We start from the raw sequence: 21,766 nt of genomic DNA, 5'->3' as shown, positions 1-21,766 counted from the left end.
CATTGCACCTTCTCACTTACAAGTAGGAGCTAAACATTGAGTACACATGGACACAAAGAAGGGAAGAACGGCCACTGGAGCCTACTCAAGTGCGGAAGATGAGAGGAGGGTAAAGATTGAAAACTACCTATCAAGTACTATGCTTATGACCTAGGTGACAAAATAATACATACATCAAACCCCAGGACATGCAGTTTATCTTTAGAACAAACCTGTATAAACAAACCTGTACCCCTGAAGCCAAAATAAAAGTTGAAAAAAAATCGATGCACAGTTGAACATCACATTCCTCTCACAGGAGGCATTCTATGGCCTTCTGTGTTTCTATAAGTGAATTATACATTTCTGTTTTTTTGCATGTATCATAATCTTTTACTGAAAACTCAACATTTGTGACAATATATTGTAGTAACTCTGAATATTGATCTCCCGCCTTAACCTGAAGCTTGTTGCTGTTTGCTTTTTAATTTTTGAGTGACTTTGTTGAAATACTTGAGTAAAATCTATTTTCTCCCACAATATGCAGCCTCTGTTGTCATTCCTCAGAGGATGTAGCCTTGGCATGTCCATGGTAAACAGGGATAACAAGGGCTTTAGCAGGATTCATTTTGCCCCTTTCCCTATTTTCTCCGCTAAGTTGTCCACCTCTACTGGTATCACACTGAGATATTAGCTTCCATACATTGCTGGCTTAATGCTCTGTTGTGTCATCAATGTATAGGGCATAAATTGCTCCACAGTTTAACCTGAGCAAATTCTGACTCCTTCGGAGAGCTAAGCTTGGAGGCCAATCTTCCAAGTTTGTTCCGATCCCAAAAGAACTATTTTTAATTGTCTCTTTACCAGGTTGTCTTTGGTAAACTTCTAGCTGGTTTGCAGTTTAGTTTGCTCCTCTCTCAGAGAGACTAGCCTCCTCTTAATTACTTATCTCGAATCACCACTGTTTTCAGAGCATCCATAATTTTAAACTTCCCCACACTATGTTCTATTTCAAATAAATTTGGTTTTTTTTTGGAGCGCTTCAGAGTTTTCTACTCTCTACCTGCACAAAATCTCAGTGCTAATGCTAAGAGCAGGGATAGTCACTAAATTCTTTTGGAGTGACACCCCTGTTTTACAATTGCGGCATGAAGCAGAGGTGCTAATTTCTGGTCTTTATGACTTGTGCCTCCTGGCATGGGACCTCCACCCATGCTCCATCTGAGGCAAAGGTAATTGGGGTCCAATGATTCCTAGTCTGCTGCATGTGAGATAGAACTTTTGCTTTATGCATGGGGCTGGTGAAAACAAGATTCAAATCTCTTGGAACTTTTGCTTTATCAAGGGGCTTAATGAAAACAAGATTCAGGCCTGAAAAATAGAGCTCTAGCAACATGGAGTTGGGAACTGGGGAGGATAAGAAACGTTAGCAGCTTTCTTCCCCCCCAGACACATACTATAGTTCTTGACTAGAATCTAGACATAGAAAGAGCTCTATGTTCTTGGCTCCATCCATTCAGAGTAGAGCTTCTGTCACACTAAACTGAGAGGTGGTGAAAGGAGTGGGTCGTGGTTCCAATACAACAGACTTACCATTTCTACTGGCTTTAATTAAGATTATCGTTCTTGTATTTTTACAGTAGATGATAAGTATCAAATAATTATAAGATGTCATTAGATAAATTCATAATAAGAATGAGAAAACTTTTACCTTTAACGTCAGTATTGAAACAATGTTGAAAATTACACCCTTTGCAACTATTTAAACTTATCATTTGAAAGTTTAATGAAAAACGTCTTAGTGGATATTTCATCACAAATAAAGACCATTGTTCATCACACCTTTCTATTACATGTGTTTAAATACACATCAGAGGGAGAAAGAGATACGATGGGAAAGAGCACATTTACTTAACAGAAACTACCCAATTAGAAATATGGAATAAATCATTCAAGTAACCAAGTAATGCAGTAAAACTTCAGACACTGGTAAGTTTACCTCTCTGCAATGATTGAAACAAAAATGTGCTGAATTTGACAGATATTATTATATCTTTGTTAATTAGAGTAACTTTCCTATGAGATCACAAATACCAATGGTCTTTGCATTTTAAGAAACTACTATAATGCACTTTCCATGAATTTATACATAGATAATTTTTGTCACCTTGATTTTTCTACCCAAAGCATAGCTTCATGTCACTAAAATCAACTTTGATGTGATCACATGTATTTCACATAACTCTTTTGAAAACTATATTTTTAACAAATATTGTATAGTAATTATTATTTTGGCTTGTTCTTTAACATATATTTTTTGCTCTCATTTTAGGTCAAGTATATCAGGGCATTTTTTAGGGAATCACCTTTTTCCCATTTTCAATCTACTTAATGTGAGTAACGACGACCCCCGGGACCCAAAGATTAGCTAATCCCCTAGCTTGAACAACTATTAAGGATGAGCATGTTTTCTACATCGTTAGATGAGATTCAATACTCAGGCTTTAGCTGAATGAGAAAGACTTATTTCTTCTGATGTTAATTGAGAATGATGATGCTAATGAAAAGACTGATTACTCACTCTTTGCCAAGAATTCTAAACTATTGAGTATTTATCTGTTAAACGTCTAAAACCCAGTGACAGATACTATTACTATCTCTACCATACAGATGAAGAAATTGGCCCACAGAGATATTAAGTTGTCCATGTTTATAGTGGCAAACATGTGGTAGGTTGATGTTTCAAGCTAATCTGAGCTAGAGCTACTATTCTTAATCTAAGCCTATTCTGCTCCAAAATCTAGGTCTGGAGTTTCTGGAGTAACTGCAGTATATAGAGAAGGACAACTGGCTAAGAGCCAAGAGTTGGTGAAGGAAATATGGATCCAGCCAGGTCTGGGGTCAGCTCTGTCCCTAATCTCTTCAATTATATTAGCCAAGAATTCCAGTTTTCCCATGAATAAAATTGAGTTGGGTTTCTCTCCTTAAAACCAGTAATGTACTGGAGTGGGCTCAGATAAGCATGTGAGAACTGAGAAATTTTCAGGAATTTTGCAAGTGTACTGATGTCACATTTATAGCTTGAAATTGGCTGTAGAGAAACTATTTGCTTTACGCTAATTGTCAAATGTGAAAAACCAGAGCGATTTTGTTTTGGATTTTTTCCAGTTGGTTTTTCTGGGGGAGGGGAGCGAGGTGGGGGAAAAGAGCCAGTTGTTAAAACATTTAGCACTACTCCATCGTTTATGACCAAGACAGTCTCTACAAGAACTTACAATAGACTATCATATCACATCATATCATGCCAGGGCATTTCATTCATGAACATCTACTTTACATGCTTTGTCAATTTTCAAAACAAATTCCGTTTTTTAAAAACAGATGTCATCAACATTATCATCATAATGCAGTATTTCCTACTCCTATAAATACTTCCATAGCTAGAACACACATGCAATACAAAACAAGTAGGTTAAAAGAAACTTTTGTATAAACAAATTATTTATAACCAAACAAGTTGTTTTTATTTAGATTCACTAGGAATTGGGCACTGTCCTTCTCTTGTCCTTCAAAGAGTACAAGAAATGCTAACTTTTGTAAAATTCACAGAGCGGAGGTTCTTCACAAAGCATTTTTCTTCCCCTTTCACTAGTTCTTTAAGGGAACCCTCATGGAATTGTTTGCTTAGGGCATTAGGGCAAATCTATACAATGCTTGTGTAGATTTTAAAATAACTAATTGATCTTTGTAGTATTTTTGCAAAAAAAAAATATTTTAGGCCGGGCCCCGTGGCTCACGCCTGTAATCCCAGCACTTTGGGAGGCTTAGGCGGGTGGATCACGAGGTCAAGGGATCGAGATCATCCTGGTCAACATGGTGAAACCCCGTCTCTACTAATACAAAAAATTAGCTGGGCATGGTGGCGCGTGCCTGTAATCCCAGCTACTCAGGAGGCTGAGGCCGGAGAATTGCCTGAACCCAGGAGGCGGAGGTTGCGGTGAGCCGAGATCGCGCCATTGCACTCCAGCCTGGGTAACGAGCGAAACTCCGTCTCAAAAAAAAAAAAAAATATTTTAATCTAAACGTAATTAGGAGGAAACAAATGAACAAATCACCTTAGAAGATATCCTACAAAACAACTGGCTTGAACTCTTAAAATTTATATGACATGGGGGATGTGCAGTGGTTCATGCCTGTAATCCTAGCACTTTAGGAGGCCAAAGTGAGAGAATTGCTTGAACCCAGGAGTTTGAGACCAGCCTAGATAACATGGTGAGATCCCATCTCTACCAAAAATGACAAAATTAGTTGGTCATTGTGGCATGAGCCTGTGGTCCCAGTTACTCAGGAGGCTGAGGTGAGAGGGTCACCTGGGCCCAGGATGTCAAGGATGCAGTAAGCTGTGTTCACACCACTGCACTCCAGCCTGGGCAACAGAGCAAGATTCTGTCTCTAAAAAGACACATGTATATGACAAGGAAGGAAAAAAAATCCTGGGAAATTTTTAAAGAGATAGAAGATTTTTAAAAAGAGATTAAATAGAGACATGACAACCAATTGCAATGAAAGATGCTTAATTGGAAATTGGATGAGAAAAAAAAACCAACAATTTTACGGCTGTCGTACCCAACGTTTGGTCCCAAGAACCTACGAGCTTATTATAAATTCAGAACCTCAGCCTCCAACCCAGATATACCGAATTAGACTACAATTTAAACAACATTGTCAGGTGATTTCGGTGCATACTACATTTTGTGGAAGCATTGCTATTACAAGCATTATCAGACAAGTAGAAAATTTTGATACAGATTGAATATTAGACATTGTTGATTCTATCAATTCTATCAACATTGATAGAATTCTCTATATATGATAGTCATGTGTGATTATATCGGAGAATGCCCTTGAACTTAGAAGGTACATGCTGAAGTATTTAGCAATGAAGTGTGAGAATATTGGCAACTAACTCCCAAATGGTTCCAAAAAACAAAAATAAAGAAATACGTGTTTGTACATTATATGCAGATATATAAATACAATCAAGGAAAAAGAGAAAGTAAACGTGACAAAATGTTAATTGGTGAATATAGGTGAAGAACGCATGGCTGTTCACTGAACTATTCTTGTAAATTAAAGAATAGTAAACTATCTTGTAAGTTAAAAAATGTCTCAGAAAGTTGGGGAGGAAACAAAAGTATAATGAAGCATCAGTTTCACTGGTGGTCTAAGTGGTGACTGAGAACTGTTTTGGTTTTTGGTGGTTGTTGTTTTAAGCTCACCAGTTAATTCTAATTTGGAGCCAGAATCGAGAGCATGGGGCTGAGACAAACATCAGATGGGGTACCTGGGCTTCTGAGCTTCATGTAATGTAAGGGAACATGTTTCAGAAAAGAGGGAAATATATATTGAGAAAGAGAAAAGAAACCTTATTTAATGGAAGTACACATAACTCAGAAGTGCTATAATATCTCACTCTATACTGTAAATTAAAAGGGAAAGGGAGTCTTCTACTAAATATGAAGAACTTTAATAGCTTTGAAAAGAAGTCTATGGGGTAGGATGGGATAGAATTAGCCCCTCAGAAGGCAGAAGCCAGATCAGGAGGTCTGATGCATGGTCATTCAAATGACAAAAAGCACTGGAGTACACTTTAAATGTCATGTCTAATTTTTTTGTGAGACGCTTTTAGAGTCAGACAGAACTATGTTTAAAGTCAGAAACTGCCACTTATGAGAAGTTTTATATTGCCTAAGATATTTGGCCTCTACACCTCATTTTCTTTATCTGTAAAGCCAGGAGACTATACCTATTTGGCCAGTTTTTATGATGATTAAATAAAATTAGGCATGAAAAGTGCTCAGTATAGCACTGCCATATGGAGCACGCTTAACAGATTATTCTAGCCCTAACACTGGGTATGTGATTTTCTGATTTCTTATACCTCCACTTCGTTTTTTAAAAGCCATAATGAAACTGCAAGTTTACACGGTCCTATAAAGCAAGTTGTGGAGGTCTTAAACATGACTAACAAATGTTAAGCCTGAAGAACGAATATTTGAGTTCCTGCTTTTATTTTTTTGTAGGTTTGGATACTCTTTGGTCCTTGGATGAGAATGGATGCAGTATGTAGTCAGGATAAAGAATCTCCCAACCAACACAAATTATCCCAGGGGCTACCATTCGGTGTGCTGTGGCATTTCCTTAAGCCCTCTCTTTCTTCCCCAGAGAGGAAAGAACTAAGTTGAAGAACTTTTACCCTTATAACCATTATAAATTGTCTTCTTCTTTTCTGAAATATACACGCACGCAAATTAGCCTGTGTGTACTGACTCAAATATTCAAGTAAAATATTTATTAAACTATTTAAAAACAATTTATTAGCAAGTGGCTTTTCAAGACTTCACATAAAAGGCAGGTCATAAATACATAGGCTAGACATTCTAAAGAAAGCTGACCAAAGTTTCGTTTAAAGTGGCCAAATCAGTTGTCAAAGGCATCACTGGACACTGACTGAGAATAAATAATTATCAAGTGATTCCATTCAATTGTTCACTACAGAATAAAATGGCAACTAGCCAAGAAAAGATGAGCAATTTCCATGTTCAAGCTAGCTACTGTGTTTGGAACAAAATTTTCTTCAGCAAATTTAAGAACAAATAAAAAACAGTTTGTCTAAGAGGGTACACTAACCTCTAATGTATACCATAGGAGAAAGAAGAAGTGCTTACCAGGCTTGCAAAGAAAACATGGATTGTACTCAGAAAATGTCTAGGGAATTCTTATGGTAAATATAAACAAAATTATGTTTTCTTAGCATTCTCAATTGGTTTAGCAGCTGTTGGCTTTTAAACTTAGAGATAATAACCAGAGGGATTATGTTGTCTTTTAAAATTCCATGGTTTAGAAACATGTAAAGAAAATATCTTGGATGTCCTGTCAGCCTGTACCAGCCAATTTGTCTATGGTAGATATAGCAGAGCCTTAATGTCTTGTGTTAAGACACAGTTTAATGTATTTGCTTTGTAGCACAGCCAAACATTCATCTAACATATTACATACTTGCTGCAATTACTGTTTGTTGCCCAGGAGAGAACTGTATAAAAACCTGTTCTGGTAACAACGTAAAAATAGGCAAAGAGGAACACAGCAAAACAGTCGAATTAAATTACTAGTAGACATGATAACTACTAAACTCCAAGTAATTAAATGTGCATATATATCTTGACATTTTTATTTATCTTCATGTTTTCTAAAATATTCCTTGCGCTTAAAAACTTATTCATTTTCAGAATTGCATAATACATTAAAACCACTTATAAATAGTTACCTGGATATATCTTTTCACTTTTTGAATATGTTTTTGAAGAAGGAATTCGTTTTGGCCAGGCTGAACCATTATATGATGTTGATATATGTTTGTCTGAGGGAAAAAAATCCAGGATTAAATATTTTAAAACTTTAAAATCATATTCCAAGGGTGTTTCAAAGTTATAAACATCTCGGGGTGAAGCTATTCTCTAAGGAATTTATTTTACCATTTCAAAGCTAAGGCATCAGGGATACAAGTGAGTTTATTAAGACAATTTAAGTTATAAGTGAACATGGTTACAGATTATTAATTGGCTGTTCAGTGCTTCAAATAAAGATAAGATACAGGAGAGTATGATATCTAAATGTAATAAAAATTTTCACTGCCTGGCTTAATCATAGTTTTACATAAGTTCTGCTAGTGTCTGTTAGAGCTTTTATTTAAAAACTGTGAAACTCTGAGGTACAGGCCAAGTCCTGTGTCCTTCCATGAAGTGACTTCCATGGTTGCACTAAGTAGCATGATGAAGTAGTGAACTCACTATCCCAGACAGCCAAAGCATTTATATCCTGACCTGGTCCTTCAATACTTATTTTTCTCTGACATAGCAACATTTCTAATACTATCTAACAATGTTATATTTGTGTTTTCAAATATTACTATGCAGCTGTATTCTCAAACATGATCCACAATACCAATAATTTGCTTTTCTCTTGTGTTGACATTTGCGCTAATGGTGCAAAAGAAATACAGAGTATAAACTCTGGCACCTTCATACAAATCTAGACATTGACAACTGTTCTAGTACTCATTGTATTCTTCACAGCCATCCACTTGCAGTTAAATAATAATAACAATAAAAAAATAATAATAATAAATAAAATTAAAAGCCCGTTTCACCTAAGAATATCCTGATTTACATATACACATTCCTATATCGTTCTAAAGAAAAGAGAAAAATAAATCAAATAATGCAAATGTCTATTTAAATTGTATAAGAAACACCTACTATGAACCCATAAACAACATGTTTATATACACCTACTACGTACCCACAAACACAAAATGTTTATGGGTACATAGTAAGTGTATATAAACATTTTGTGTGGGTACATAGTAGGTGTATATAAACATTTTGTTTGTGGGTACATAGTAGGTGTATATATTTCTTAAATTATAAAAGAAACTAAGAAAGATATAGTCTTATGCTTCCAAAAGTACAAAATATTCAGAACTCCACTAATCAGACCATGAACAAGGAAAAATACAAACATGAAATCATACAGAATTGAGCAGCAGTTTGTTAAGCTGAAAGAAAAGAAACTCAACTTCAAAAGAGCAAAATCCATCTGAGAAACAGGAAGAAAAAGAGATTTGGTTCTCTTCTCCCTGGTAGCCTTGTACTTCCAGACATATACTATGACTCTGCCTATTACATGATGAAATGACTTAGAAGCAATCTATACATGGTGAGAGGGATAAGAGGTTGTCAAAAATATGGCAGTTAATCCCCAAACTAACCCTTTCAGAAAATAATCATGAAGGCCTACAGAAATGGCAAGGCACTAGTCTGACGGTGATAACTGAACAATGTAGTTAATGGAACAAGAAAATGTCAGCCATTTAAAAACAATCCTCCAGAGTGGCATGAAGCTGTCCAGGGGGAACAAAGTACAGTGCTCTCATAAAAGAAGAAGAAAAACACTCTAGGGAGGTGCAATGTGAAGTCATTGCACTCACAACGTGAGTTTTCTTCCACATCCCTTAAATCACGTGCAGGAGTGCACATGGAAGAAATCTTCTCACTAGTTTCTATGGTGGTGATGGCCAGGAAAAAGAAGAGGGGAGTAGGTAGCAGTGAAGATTAGCCAAGCCATCAGAAAATTCCATGGGAATGCCAACCACAGACAAAAGTAAACCACATCAAGAAAGGACCTCTCACCTGGACTGACGTTGGGTTTGGGTTCCTTGTTAACATGGACTTCATTGTAGGACCCCTGTGTGGGCCTGCTGCGGGGAGGTGCATTCAACGAGACACTCCTGACGGCATCTCTTTCAACGTGAACATAAGATGCGTTCTCAGTATTTCGATTTTTATTATTGCGATGGTAACTCATTTTATTTTGGGGACCTGGGGTCTGTACTGCTGTAACGAAAGGCAGGAGGGAGTGAGGAATAAAACACAGGCTGGTTTCACACCCATAAATAACATATTGCACTGTAAGTGCTTGATGGCATAATGGAAGCCAAAATAATGAAGTTTAGAGTTGAGTTGACACCTAAAGTAACATCTATGTCACATGACACTAATTTGTTTTTCAGGTAGAAGATATTTGATATTTACTCCCTTTTAAAATTACAATTTAGAAATATCAAATGTATGGACACTTTACCTCTCTGCATTCCAGAGCCAGGAAAGTTCTTTGGTTCGTCATAAATCCATTTTGTTTTTTTCACACCTTTAAAATGAGGGTTCCTCGGCTGGACATCGTTCACTTAGAAAAGATACAAATTTTACAGTTTTTTTAAGAGATGCTTTTATCTTTGAAATTACTGTGGGTGATAATTACATATCTGTGCATTCACATGTCAAGCAAGAGTAAAAAATAAATGTACTACCCTAATACTTTACTTTTTAGAAAAAAAGGTGATTTATTTTTAAGTGCCAAAAAAATCTATCTTGGAAGTAGATTGATGAGATAACCTTCAATAAGTAGCTTTCCTCAAAGAAAAATACTTTTCTCCAAACGAATGTGTGGATTCTTTTAACGGAACATAAAATTGCATTCAAAATATAATTATAAATATCATTATAATGCTATTATTAAGTAGTTTTAGAATCATTATTTTCAACATGAATCTTTTTGTACTTTTTAGCCAAAACTACTACTTCTTAAGAAGTTGGATTAACATGAAATACTTTCAGTGAATTTTACCTTATTCTTTTAAGGTCTTAAGTTGGGTGTACAGAGAGTTTGGTCAAGACTAAGTAATCAGAATTTGTAAGTTCTAAGAATATTAAATTTTCACTCTGTATTTGCATATTTTCACGTCCAAAATTTTATATATATTCTCAATTTTTCAGGAATTTCTATGGTACATATCTCCAGAGAATTTTTAAACAATTTTGTAGAGGGGGCATTCTGTCACTTCACTGTGCGGGGCTTCTGAAAAATCACAAGTGACCACTGCACAGAGAAACTGATCACCAAATGTGCAGTGTAGATTATACTAGTTTTCTACAGTAGACTAATACATCTTTCTGTGCTCTCTCAGTTTAAGCTTTAAGCCCTCAATAAAGATCTGATTCACTGTCCCTTCCTCAAACATCATAGCCCTGCTCTACTCCCAAGCTGCCAGTCCAATGATTTGGAATCCATATTTTTAACAAGTGCTAGTGAACTGGGCTTCTTGGAGGCAAATCACAATTATTCCTATCAGTGTCAGGCTGCGATCCAAGAATATTTTAGGGGTTCAATACATAAAATAAGGAACAAAAGAAAGAAGGGAAGGGATCGGAAGATTCACAAGTCTTCACTGTATCAAGAGAAGTAGTTCATTGAAATGAATGTCAAGGAGAAGCCAAACTAATATAAAATAATCCAAAATGTAATAAAAAGCTGTCAATGCATCATTCCACTATGGGTGAAATTTAAAATGTTATGCTAGTGAATCTTCCAAAAAGGTAGTATATTATTAATTTTAAGACCCAAATTTAAACTAGTGGGAAAGCATATAATGCACTAGGACCTACATCACAGTTCATTGTCAGTTAGTAGAGGATATTGTGTCTTTAATTCTTAGTTCTGAATAATTTTGAAACTTTTTTTTCCTTTCTTTTTAAAAATTCTGTTTTAAATAACCAATACAAATCCATGGCAAGACAAATATATCTAAGGCCAAAAAGTGGTAGAGCTATTGTCTTACTTGAAGAGGGATCCTCTCTGCACTTCATACTGATATTCTCAGTAGCATTTAATACATGCGTTGTAGGTACTGGTCGGGTAGTTAGGGAATGCTTTGGATGAGCACTGTGCTTGTTATCTTTTAAAGGAAATTAAGAACATAAAACGTCAATATTAGTTTTAAAAAAATTTCAGTTGGTATTTCACTATTCAAACATTACATGATGGGAACAGTTCTTTAAAATGATATATATGTTTATTAATTGTGAGGAAAGCATCATTAACATTCCCTAGTTGCCACATGGATTTCCAAATGTCATCAGTAACAAAATAAAACTCTGAAACTATAGCCATTATTTTCAATATGTAAATAAATAAATGTGGCAATATATTTAATAACTCCATACAAAAGTTTTAAAAGGTTTTAAATTTTTATGATGAATGGTCCCATTTAAGTTGGGGTTCTGAACATATTTTAAATGTAACAACTTTAACTTGTCATATGCTTTGAAGCAGAACTAACTTCTTGTTACATGCTTTGGAGAGAACTCCTTGGTAGGGCTTTCCACAATGATGAAAATGTTCTAAATCTGTGCTGTTCAATATGGCAGCCATTAGCCTCCTGTGACTACTGAGTACATGGAATGTGGCTAGTGCCAATGAAAAACTGATTTTTTATTTCATTCAACTTTAACTTAAACAGTCATACATAGCTGGCAGCTACTATATTAGTATAGCTTTAAGAGTTTCTTTGATGGATTGGGCAAAACCTTTCCATCTTTGAGTGATAAAATGAGAGAAAGATTTATAATTTTCCACAGAAATAATTGGATCACTAGTTCCCTTTCTTATGCTTGAGAATATTTAATGGTAGAGATAGTAGATAAAATGGGTTTGCATTTTGATTGAGGGTATGTGAAGCTCCCTAATTACAGGACAGCTGTATATTTAGTCTGTGACTGAGGGGCACTCAGCAGAGAGACACCACATGGTGGATTCTAAGCACAGTTAAAGGTAGTGTAAAACTATAGTGGATATATTTTATCATATGTCTTGTTTATTCACAGACTAGTGTTAGCAACAAGTATAAAATATACAAGTCTTTTTAAGATTAAACTCTTTAAAATTTTCACAATATTTTCTAAGAAAATTCATTTACACTGATATTACATATTAAAGGACTTGGTATTACCATTTAAGAGAGCCAGTAACTTTAGAACTAGCAATACTCCTAGAAATTATACAGTTCAACAGGCTATTTTTCAGATAAGGAAAAATCGTCATGGTCATACAATTATGGACAGAGCCAGGACTGGAACCTTAGAGCTCTTGATTCCTATTCAGTGTATATGTTGATTTATTACCATTCCTCTTATACTGGTTTTTATAACAAGCAACCTTATCTTTAACTCGTCTAGCCAAATTACAAATGAATCAAAATTATATAATAATTCATTACCTTTAGTATTTGAACATTTTGATATGGTGATTTCTTTGTCTTTCATTAAAGTTTCCTTTTTCTTCCTTCCAAGAAACATGTTCCTCTGTGGAACGTAACAGTCACCTCCTATGACAAAACCTTACTGTCAGTGGCAATGATGGCAGAAAGTGATACAAACTACCTTTCAATACAGGAATATTTTCTACAACACCCCGTTTGTCCACCTTTGTTTGGACACTTCTCAGTGATACCATACCTGTCTCCATACATTTATATGTTTAGATTAATATATGTGTATCAATATATATGTATATGAATACACAGTATGTAAACTTACATATAAATAATTGCAAGAAAATTCATAGAGTCAACAAAATTTTCCTTAATTTATAATAATCTTTAGTCCCACCCTTTAGAGATACTCAAAGTAAATGTAATTTATCTTCCATATAAAATCTTCAGATATCTTAAAGCAGTTTTCATGTTTCCCCAAGTTCTTCTACTTTCCAGGATAAATATTCATAGTTGCTTTCAATATTACATACAAAATTCCAAATTTCTTTGCCGTACAAGTTACGTTTTCTTAACATAAAATATTTATGTCAGCCGGAGGCGGTGGCTCACGCCAGTAATCCCAGCACTTTGGGAAGCCAAGGAGAGGATCATGAGGTCAAGAGATCGAGACCATCCTGGTCAACATGGTGAAACCCCGTCTCTACTAAAAATACAAAAAATTAGCTGGGCATGGTGGCGCGTGCCTGTAATCCCAGCTACTCAGGAGGCTGAGGCAGGAGAATTGCCTGAACCCAGGAGGCGGAGGTTGCGGTGAGCCGAGATCGCGCCATTGCACTCCAGCCTGGGTAACAAGAGCGAAACTCCGTCTCAAAAGGAAAAAAAAAAAGTGTATATATATATATATATATATATATATATATATATATATATGTCAAATAACCTTATGTGAACTAAGTTGTGGAGTAATCAGCGAAACTAGTATAATAATATTTGCCATTCATGGAGTAATTTTCTAGGTATCAGACGTGCTACTGAGTACTTTAAACCTCATTTAATTATCTTTCCATACTACTTCTAATAATCCAATGTGAGGTCACCGTCTAGTGAAAACTCCTAAATTGTTGTGAAACATTTGGCCAAAAAACCCACTATATCTTCCCCTCACAAACTCCATCATGTTGGGTTTCCCCAACTCAAAGAAAAGCCACCATTTAATGTTGTGTAACTGAATGTAAGAAGGCATGCTTCTTATTGTTTGAGGTTACCCTGTAAGATATGGTTAATTGTTCCTACAAATTAACTTCCAATTAACTGTAAATTTTATAAATATGTCTACATTCACCCAGTCATTCAATGCATTTAAACATATCATCATTTATTCTGCAAGTATTTACTGAGTACACATAATGTGCCAGGCATTCTACTACAGATATTTATCTATAGCGATTGATTATATACAGTTCCTGGCCTCAAGGAGCTTACACAAAACCAGTGATGAAAATGTTAAAAAAAAATTTGGTTTCTGCCATGACAAAAATGGCTTTTATCAGAATAACTTTCATCCCAAAATCAATTATGAATTGCCAAAACACATTGATTGGAAAACAACCCAATGCATGCTCGTGTCATCCCTGAGAGCAATGGAGGGACACAGAGTCAATTGTACGTTCACATTCACCCTGGTTTTCTTCCCTGAAGGTGTTACACTCCACACTCACTACAGATTTCTCACGGAAAGCATGTCTAGTTCATCATGTAAGGAAAGAACAAGCAGAAAGTGACACCAAGGAGGTAAAAAAGAGCCAAAAGTCTGGGACTGTCTAATTGGCTTGAACTTGAGGGGGGAAATGAAAAAGGAAGAACAACAAAGAAGTTCCCCTGAAATAGGCATAAAACTAAAACTCCCTTTAGGTCATTACCCGACTCCCACATTTTTCATGCACACAATGGAACCCTAGGATTTCAGCAAAACAGCATCTGGGAGGTTAAAAACTGGTCAGAGATTTCAGCATCTACATACTGCTCGGGAGGTAAAATTTGGCACAGAAGCCTCACCAGAGTAGAGATATCTTGGTGAACACCCCATGTCTCAGTTGATAACCCAGTAAAGCAATGCTGTAGGGGTGAGGGTCATATCCTAGGAATGAGGACTATACCTTCAAAGAAATGAAAATTAATGTATCACCCCTAATAAAGCCCAAAACCAGTCCTTCACAGAATTAAGGTGGCCAGCTGATAGTCTAGCTGCCTGCCAGAAGAAAAGTTTCTTTCTTAAAAAACAACATCATTCATACACCATGTAATTTTTATCTATAATGTTCAGTAGCAAAAAAAATATCAGAAGGGCATAGTAAGACAGAACAAATGAGCAAAAACCTGAGGAAAATGAGAGATATCCCAGTGTTATCAAACAAGAAGTTGGAAAAAATAACAGAAACATTATCAAAATAGAGAACTGATAGAGAATTTAAGTAGAAAATCAATAAAAAGGTCAAACAAATTTAGAATTTAAAATATGGATTGAAGAGCAGAGAGGAAGAGAATTAGTGAACAGGACAGTAGGTTGGCAGAAAGTATCCAGATTTACCTAGAGAAATCAATAAGAAAAAAAACACATTTAAGATGGACTAGAGACTTAAAAACGCACCAGACAAAAGAGAAAGTCAAAATGGCCAATGAGTTTATGAAAAGGTGCTCAACATTATGAGTCATCAGGGAAATACAAATTAAAACTACAAAGATGTGCCACTAGCCCCCCACCAGAAAGGCTAAAGTTAAAGGACTGAAAATTCTCATTGTGGGTTAGGATACAGAGCAAGCTTATCTCAAAGAAAAGGAGTGCTTATGGCCTTTAGAAGACATGTGCAAGAAGGAATGTTAACAATAGTCCCACACTGGAAATATTGTTCATCATAATCTCAGTATCGATACTCATGGTGCTTTCGTGTGTTGTTTTTTGTTTGTTTATTTGTTTACAAACGTATAAACAGTGGTGAAAAGTCTGAGTTGTTAGACCCACACATTTCTAGCTGAGGTCTAACAATGCTCATTTCAGTTCATACAGAGATGACCAGAGAACGGCTGGAGACAGGAGGGGGCAGCACAGCACAGTGCAAGAAGCTCTGACTCTGGGGAGAGGTGGAAGGGATCTGAATCCAAGTTCTGAGGCTTGTCGGTGGGGGAACCTCAGGAGAGTCACTTAACACTTCTTAACTTTGTTTTCTCTTTTGTAATATAAAGAAAACAATATACCAGGATGAGTAATTTCTACGATTTAAGATTATAATCTCTGTGAGATGTATGTATATGTGTGTGTGTACGTATTTCCCCAAGGAGCAATGATTCAGTGTTTGCTAATTCAGGGTTCATGTCAGCTTTATGGAACGTAGCTACCAGGAATAACAAGAATCAATCGTGTGTGGGTTTGTGTGTGTATCAACTGTGTGTATATGTATAGACTATATACAGAGAAGAAATGCCCATGTTTTCATATATACATACATATATATAGTATACATCTTATATAAAGAAATGTGTGTATATATGTGGCATATATCTATCTGTCTGTAGATATTTACAGCAATATAAAAAGGCTACTGCTACAATCAACAACATGGATCAGTCTCATAAAAAGAGCATTAAGTAAAAGAATCCAAACTAAAAGAGTTCAAACTGCATATTTCCAGTTATATAAATGCCAAAAAATGCAAAATTAGCCTATAGTAAGAGTGAGCAGAGTAGTGGTTACCATTGGGAGAAGACTACTGACTTGGAGGGAAGGAGCCATCTGGAGTACCATAAATGTGGTTACATTGATACATACACACGTAAAATTTTAACAAGCTATTCACTCCAGATCTGTGAACTTTCTTAAAGTGTATAACACACTAAAATAATATTAAGATAAGGCAATACCTCAAGTATTTTTCTTGAAATTGAACACTAACTCATTAATTATAATTTCAATTTTTATCATCTTCATTTCAAAGATGTCTTATGAATACAGGGGTCTGAATATGTTTAGATATATCTATCATATACATATACCCAGAAGATTCTTTTATCTAGTGACACAGAGAACAGTATGATGCCTGGAAAATCAATAAGCCTAACTATGCCAGAATCTAGAATGCCAGATGATGGAATTCTTGTAACATCCTTTTGGTATGGTTGTTCAACCAATTTATGATAGTAATTTATAACGATATTACAGTAATAAACTGGTTGAACAACCACACCAAAAGGATGGTAGATAGACTAATGACTGTATAATGACATTCTCACATTTTCTAACACCCAACAAAGTAGGGAATATATTACTAATGTCACAATGTGAAGGAAAGTTTACTTTTATATGAAGTCATTAGTTTATCAATGGTTGAAAATAACTTTTGATTAACCAGAAGGCAATTGGATTTAATAATATTTCAACAAAATGTCCAATTAGAATTGCTCAGGTTAAGTGGATCCCACTTATACAGGTTATATAGACAGTGGGAACTCCGATGGGAGAAACTAGCAGTGTTTCTAATTTGCAACTAAACTGATTACTTCAAGGCAACTAAACAATGCCAGCTAGACTAAAATGCTGCAGATATAAGAAGAAAGAATCAAATTACTTTAGCACTAGAAAAAAAAGAAAAAAGCATACACAGAAGAAAATGGCTGACACCAGGACAGCAGAAAGTATCACCAATATGCCTAAGATATACTGATACTTACTGACACCTGCTCTCAACTCCCTTCCTGATCTTCATGCACATTGTTCCCACCAGCCACACCTTTCAATCTCCCCACAAACTCTCTATATATTTTTAAAACGAATGCCTGGAATTTTCAGTCAAAGGATTGATTTTCCAACATGTTTATGCTAAAAAGCAGTTCCAAAATATTTAAGCTATAATACACAGTTAGAATGTGATGTGGTGGCACACATGATATATATTTGAATACAGCTGCTTTAAAGCAGACTTACTCTAATGACTTATTAATTGCCTCTTTCATTTACAGCTCTGTTATAGTATATTACAGCACATACATGACACCTAAATTCATTACAGTCTGGAGTCGAGCCTACACACACACACACACACACACACACATACACCCACACACACAGGCACACACACATCAGGTTTCTCATTAAAATATGGAAAATGGAATGTCTTACACACTGAACACAAATTCGCGCAAGGTATTTGGTAGACATTTTAGTCTCTGAAAGCATCTGATTTTGTAATGTACCTCCAACTCCCTGTGTTAACCATGACATGGTCAAAAAAAGAAAAATTAGTTGTAAAAGATAAAATTCAGACATTTATTATGTGGTGATAGATTCAGTCAATCAGTAATAAATTAACTTACTTCCATTTTCAGAAGCAGCAATGTCAGTCCCTGGTTTCCTATGCAATGATGTTTTTATTTCACTTTTTCTTTCATATTGGCTAAATTTTGTCGGAACTGTAAGACTATCTCCTAGAAATAAGAAAAAGAAAAAGTCACTCCAGAAATTACTAGATGGTTAAATAAGAAATTTATGGTAGAATTCATGATGAACGTAAAAAAGTTTTCAAGTTAATGCGAGTATTGTTTGAACAGTGATCTAATAAACAATAAATTAATAAATAGATGAGTTTTAAATTCTGTAAGTCAACAAAGAAGTGAGTATATTCTCCTATTTGGATTATTTATTCAATGGCAATTAAAAAATTTAAGCTATCTAACACTATTGTATGCATTTAGTCAACACTAAACATATGGATATGTTTCTCATATACTGAATTTTGTAATATTGCTTTTGATTTTATCTGTTCACCATGAACAATCAGATAAAATGTATTAACACTACAAAATGCTAATTGCACTGATAATTAAATAACACTCTCGGCTTTCCTCATGCACTTCTAGATAATTTTCTTCTAAAATAAACAAAAGCAGAATAAAAGAGACATGACAACCTAATGCAATGTGTGATTATGGGTTGAATCCTAGACCAGGGGAAAAAATTAATTTTACTATAAAGAACATTAATGGTATAATTGGTAAAATTTATGGGAAAAGAAGGTTGTGAATGATATTGTTTTCAGTGGTAATTTTCTGATTTTCATATTTATACTACAGTTATGTAAAAGCAAAGCGATATCATTTCTATAACTTATTCTCTTAAAGAGCTCCCAAAATTATAATTGTATATTTAGAGAGAGTGAAAATTCAAATATGGTAAAATGCTAACATTTCAAGGAAATCTAGGTGAAGGGTATATAGGAATTAACTGAATCTATTTAAAAATAAAAGTCTTGAAAGCATAATACAAAGCAAAAGTACATACAATAGTCTTCATAGCATGCCATCTTTTTTTTTTTTTTTTTTTTTGAGACAGAGTTTCGCTCTTGTTACCCAGGCTGGAGTGCAATGGCAAGATCTCGGCTCACCGCAACCTCCGTCTTCTGGGTTCAGGCAATTCTCCTGCCTCAGCCTCCTGAGTAGCTGGGATTACAGGCACGCGCCACTATGCCCAGCTAATTTTTTGTATTTTTAGTAGAGACGGGGTTTCACCATGTTGACCAGGATGGTCTTGATCTCTTGACCTCGTGGTCCACCCGCCTCGGCCTCCTAAAGTGCTGGGATTACAGGCTTGAGCCACTGCGCCCGGCCAATATGCCATCTTTAATGTTCATTGTTAACTTATTTTTTTCTTTTGTTTTTATTTCCTTTTATTTTCTCTCCTCTGAGTAGTGCAGCCTTGCAATCTGTCCTTCCCTATATGGCTCCCAAGTCTTGCAGACTCTTCTCCATCTGATGGTGTGTTGCTGCCACCTACCGCCACACGTTTGAATAGTTCGCTACAAACAGACTTGCACAGCATCTTGTGGATGTTCATCCACAATAAATCAGATTCTCCAAAAGTAAGCGCCATAAAACACAGAGCCTTTGATTTGTCCTCCAGCACAGACCCTGAAATAGTCTTGTCCACAGAAGACTCTCATTCAATGACCAAATAATCTTTGTCCTGCCGCTAGCGTCATTCTGTGATCTCTTCTTCTTGGGCTAGGCTTACTTTTCTATTCAGAAAGAAAAATCTAGACCTCTTTCACAGGGGTGATTTATCTCAAAGACAAACAAAATGGTAAAAGCAAATTATTTACAGGATTACCCCATGGAGTGTGTAGTGTCATTGTGTGTTATGAAGTCTATTCATTCTGTCATTTCTCTAGGATAACATAACCCCATTAATAGCAGCTTTGGGTCATCCAATACAAACACTTTTTTCTAGCTCTCAATTACAATGTATTATTTATCACTTTATTCTTCTGTACATCATACTAAATAATTCAGTCTATCACACCAAGTATCTCTTATATATCACTATGAATGCTGCGTTTTCATTTCTTACCGTTTTGCAATTCACTGCCACTTTCCAACGTCTTTTCTGACTCTTTCTCTGATATACGGGCCACACTTTTCGAGGATGAAATACCTGGAGGAGTATGAAATCCATAGTATTCTCCTAATCGACCATAAGAAAAGTAATAGTTAGTATATTGATCACATCAAGTATTATAAAATACAAAAAATGTTTGATTTCTTAGCAGATTTATGACACATCTCCACAACTGCTCTTTTTTCTTCAATTTCTTCAGGAGTCCTTGTCCATAAACTAGAAGCATCTATAGGATACATTTTTTTAATTAAATTTTCCCAACGCCAAATAATGTGAAAATTTATAAACTAGAAAGAAAAACCCCAAATACTGTTTTCATGGATAGATTATGTTTTTATATGTTTAAAGTCAATAATTTTACATACTAGTAATAGTTTCAAGTTGCTACATTTTAAGTATTAAAGAGAATTAGTCAAGAGAAAAGAAAGGACTATGTATTATGTACTTTGAAATGAGATGCTGAATGTATAGACTCAATGTTGAGATGGTGTATGTTTATTTGGAGGTTGATGTAGGCATGAGAGACATGGAGCTGCAGCACACAGAAACAGTAATAAGTAGCTCTGTGTATTCCTAAGCACAGAAACTATGGTGGCCTGTGACCCACAGAAGGACACATTCCAGCACAAAGACAGAGTGAGAGTTTATTTTTCTTCATGTTTATCTTGTATATACACACTTTCTGGCACCACTGTTCTGGGTTGATATGGGAGGCAAAGGATGGACTAAACTGCAAAAACCTGGGTTCTAAACCTGTTCATACTCTTGTGAGGATGACCTAGAATAATGCAGATGACAGTGCTTTATAGATTATTAACTATTACATAGACCTCTGTAACTCAAGGATTAAATGTGAAGCTAATATATTATTAATACATATGTATATAAATAGAAACATGTGCATCAATGTGTTTTAGAAACAATTTATATAAAAAATGGAACTTATTAGTATCTCTCTATATATACTAATATATACACCTGTATATATTTAAGCATCAGATATGTCTCCCAACCATCACATAACAAAAAATTTCCAATCCAAATGATCTTAAATATGTTAGAGATAGAACAAATTAGAACATAACGAATTAAATTTGTTTAATACAATTCAAGTAATGTTCTCAGCAAAATCTGCCTTATATATTTCATCATAAACCTCTATAGTTAAACATATATGTAGAAAATGTCGTGAGGTTTCTGAATGCGCATTATAAACCTGAGAAAAGGTCTACTAACCATTTTGTTCTTCTATTTCCTCTTCTTCCTCAAAATTGGTTTTTAAAACTAAAGGACCGTGGATGGGTCGTGATATATTGTCCTGAGGTTTCAAAGGTTTCTGATTCTGGGTCTGGAGTGGAATTCCTTCCAGACTTTCTTTCTGTAGTGTCATATCTGCAGAGAAAATGCAACATTTTAGTCCATTAAAGATAAATGTGATGATAAGTATATTTGATAATCAATCATTGCCCTCCGAATTAACTACATATTATTTTACAACATGTATAATAGTAATGCATTAATAGATTGTGTTTCTACGCATTAGCAATGAACAAACTGAAAATGAAATGAAAAATAATCCCACTTACAATAGCATCAAAGAGAAAAAATATTTAGGAATTAATTTTAAGATGTGCAAAATTTATATTCTGAAAAGATCGTTGAAAGAAGAAAAAAAT

The 21,766-nt window shown here is 35.2% G+C and overlaps 1 protein-coding gene across 1 annotated transcript in view; it reads right to left on the bottom strand.

Moving 5' to 3' along the window:
* The window catches only part of LOC135273227 (uncharacterized), a 72,327-nt gene extending 50,847 nt beyond the window's left edge, over positions 1–21,480 (bottom strand). Inside the window, exons 1-9 of the mRNA XM_064372115.1 lie at positions 21,327–21,480; positions 20,241–20,316; positions 20,043–20,158; positions 18,014–18,124; positions 12,653–12,760; positions 11,216–11,332; positions 9,682–9,783; positions 9,231–9,434; positions 7,307–7,399 (exon numbers count right to left, since the gene is read on the bottom strand). Of these exons, the coding sequence (XP_064228185.1) occupies positions 7,307–7,399; positions 9,231–9,434; positions 9,682–9,783; positions 11,216–11,332; positions 12,653–12,760; positions 18,014–18,124; positions 20,043–20,158; positions 20,241–20,316; positions 21,327–21,480 (1,081 nt within the window). The remainder of the gene's footprint in view (positions 1–7,306; positions 7,400–9,230; positions 9,435–9,681; positions 9,784–11,215; positions 11,333–12,652; positions 12,761–18,013; positions 18,125–20,042; positions 20,159–20,240; positions 20,317–21,326) is intronic.
* Positions 21,481–21,766: the final 286 nt, after the last annotated feature.

Source organism: Aotus nancymaae, unplaced genomic scaffold (assembly GCF_030222135.1).
Source record: "Aotus nancymaae isolate 86718 unplaced genomic scaffold, 86718_ANA_hifiasm-v0.15.2.pri h1tg000488l, whole genome shotgun sequence".
NCBI classification, from domain to species: Eukaryota; Metazoa; Chordata; class Mammalia; order Primates; family Aotidae; genus Aotus; species Aotus nancymaae.
Note: the sequence above shows the minus strand (reverse complement) of the source record. Positions and strands in the feature narration are given on the sequence as shown.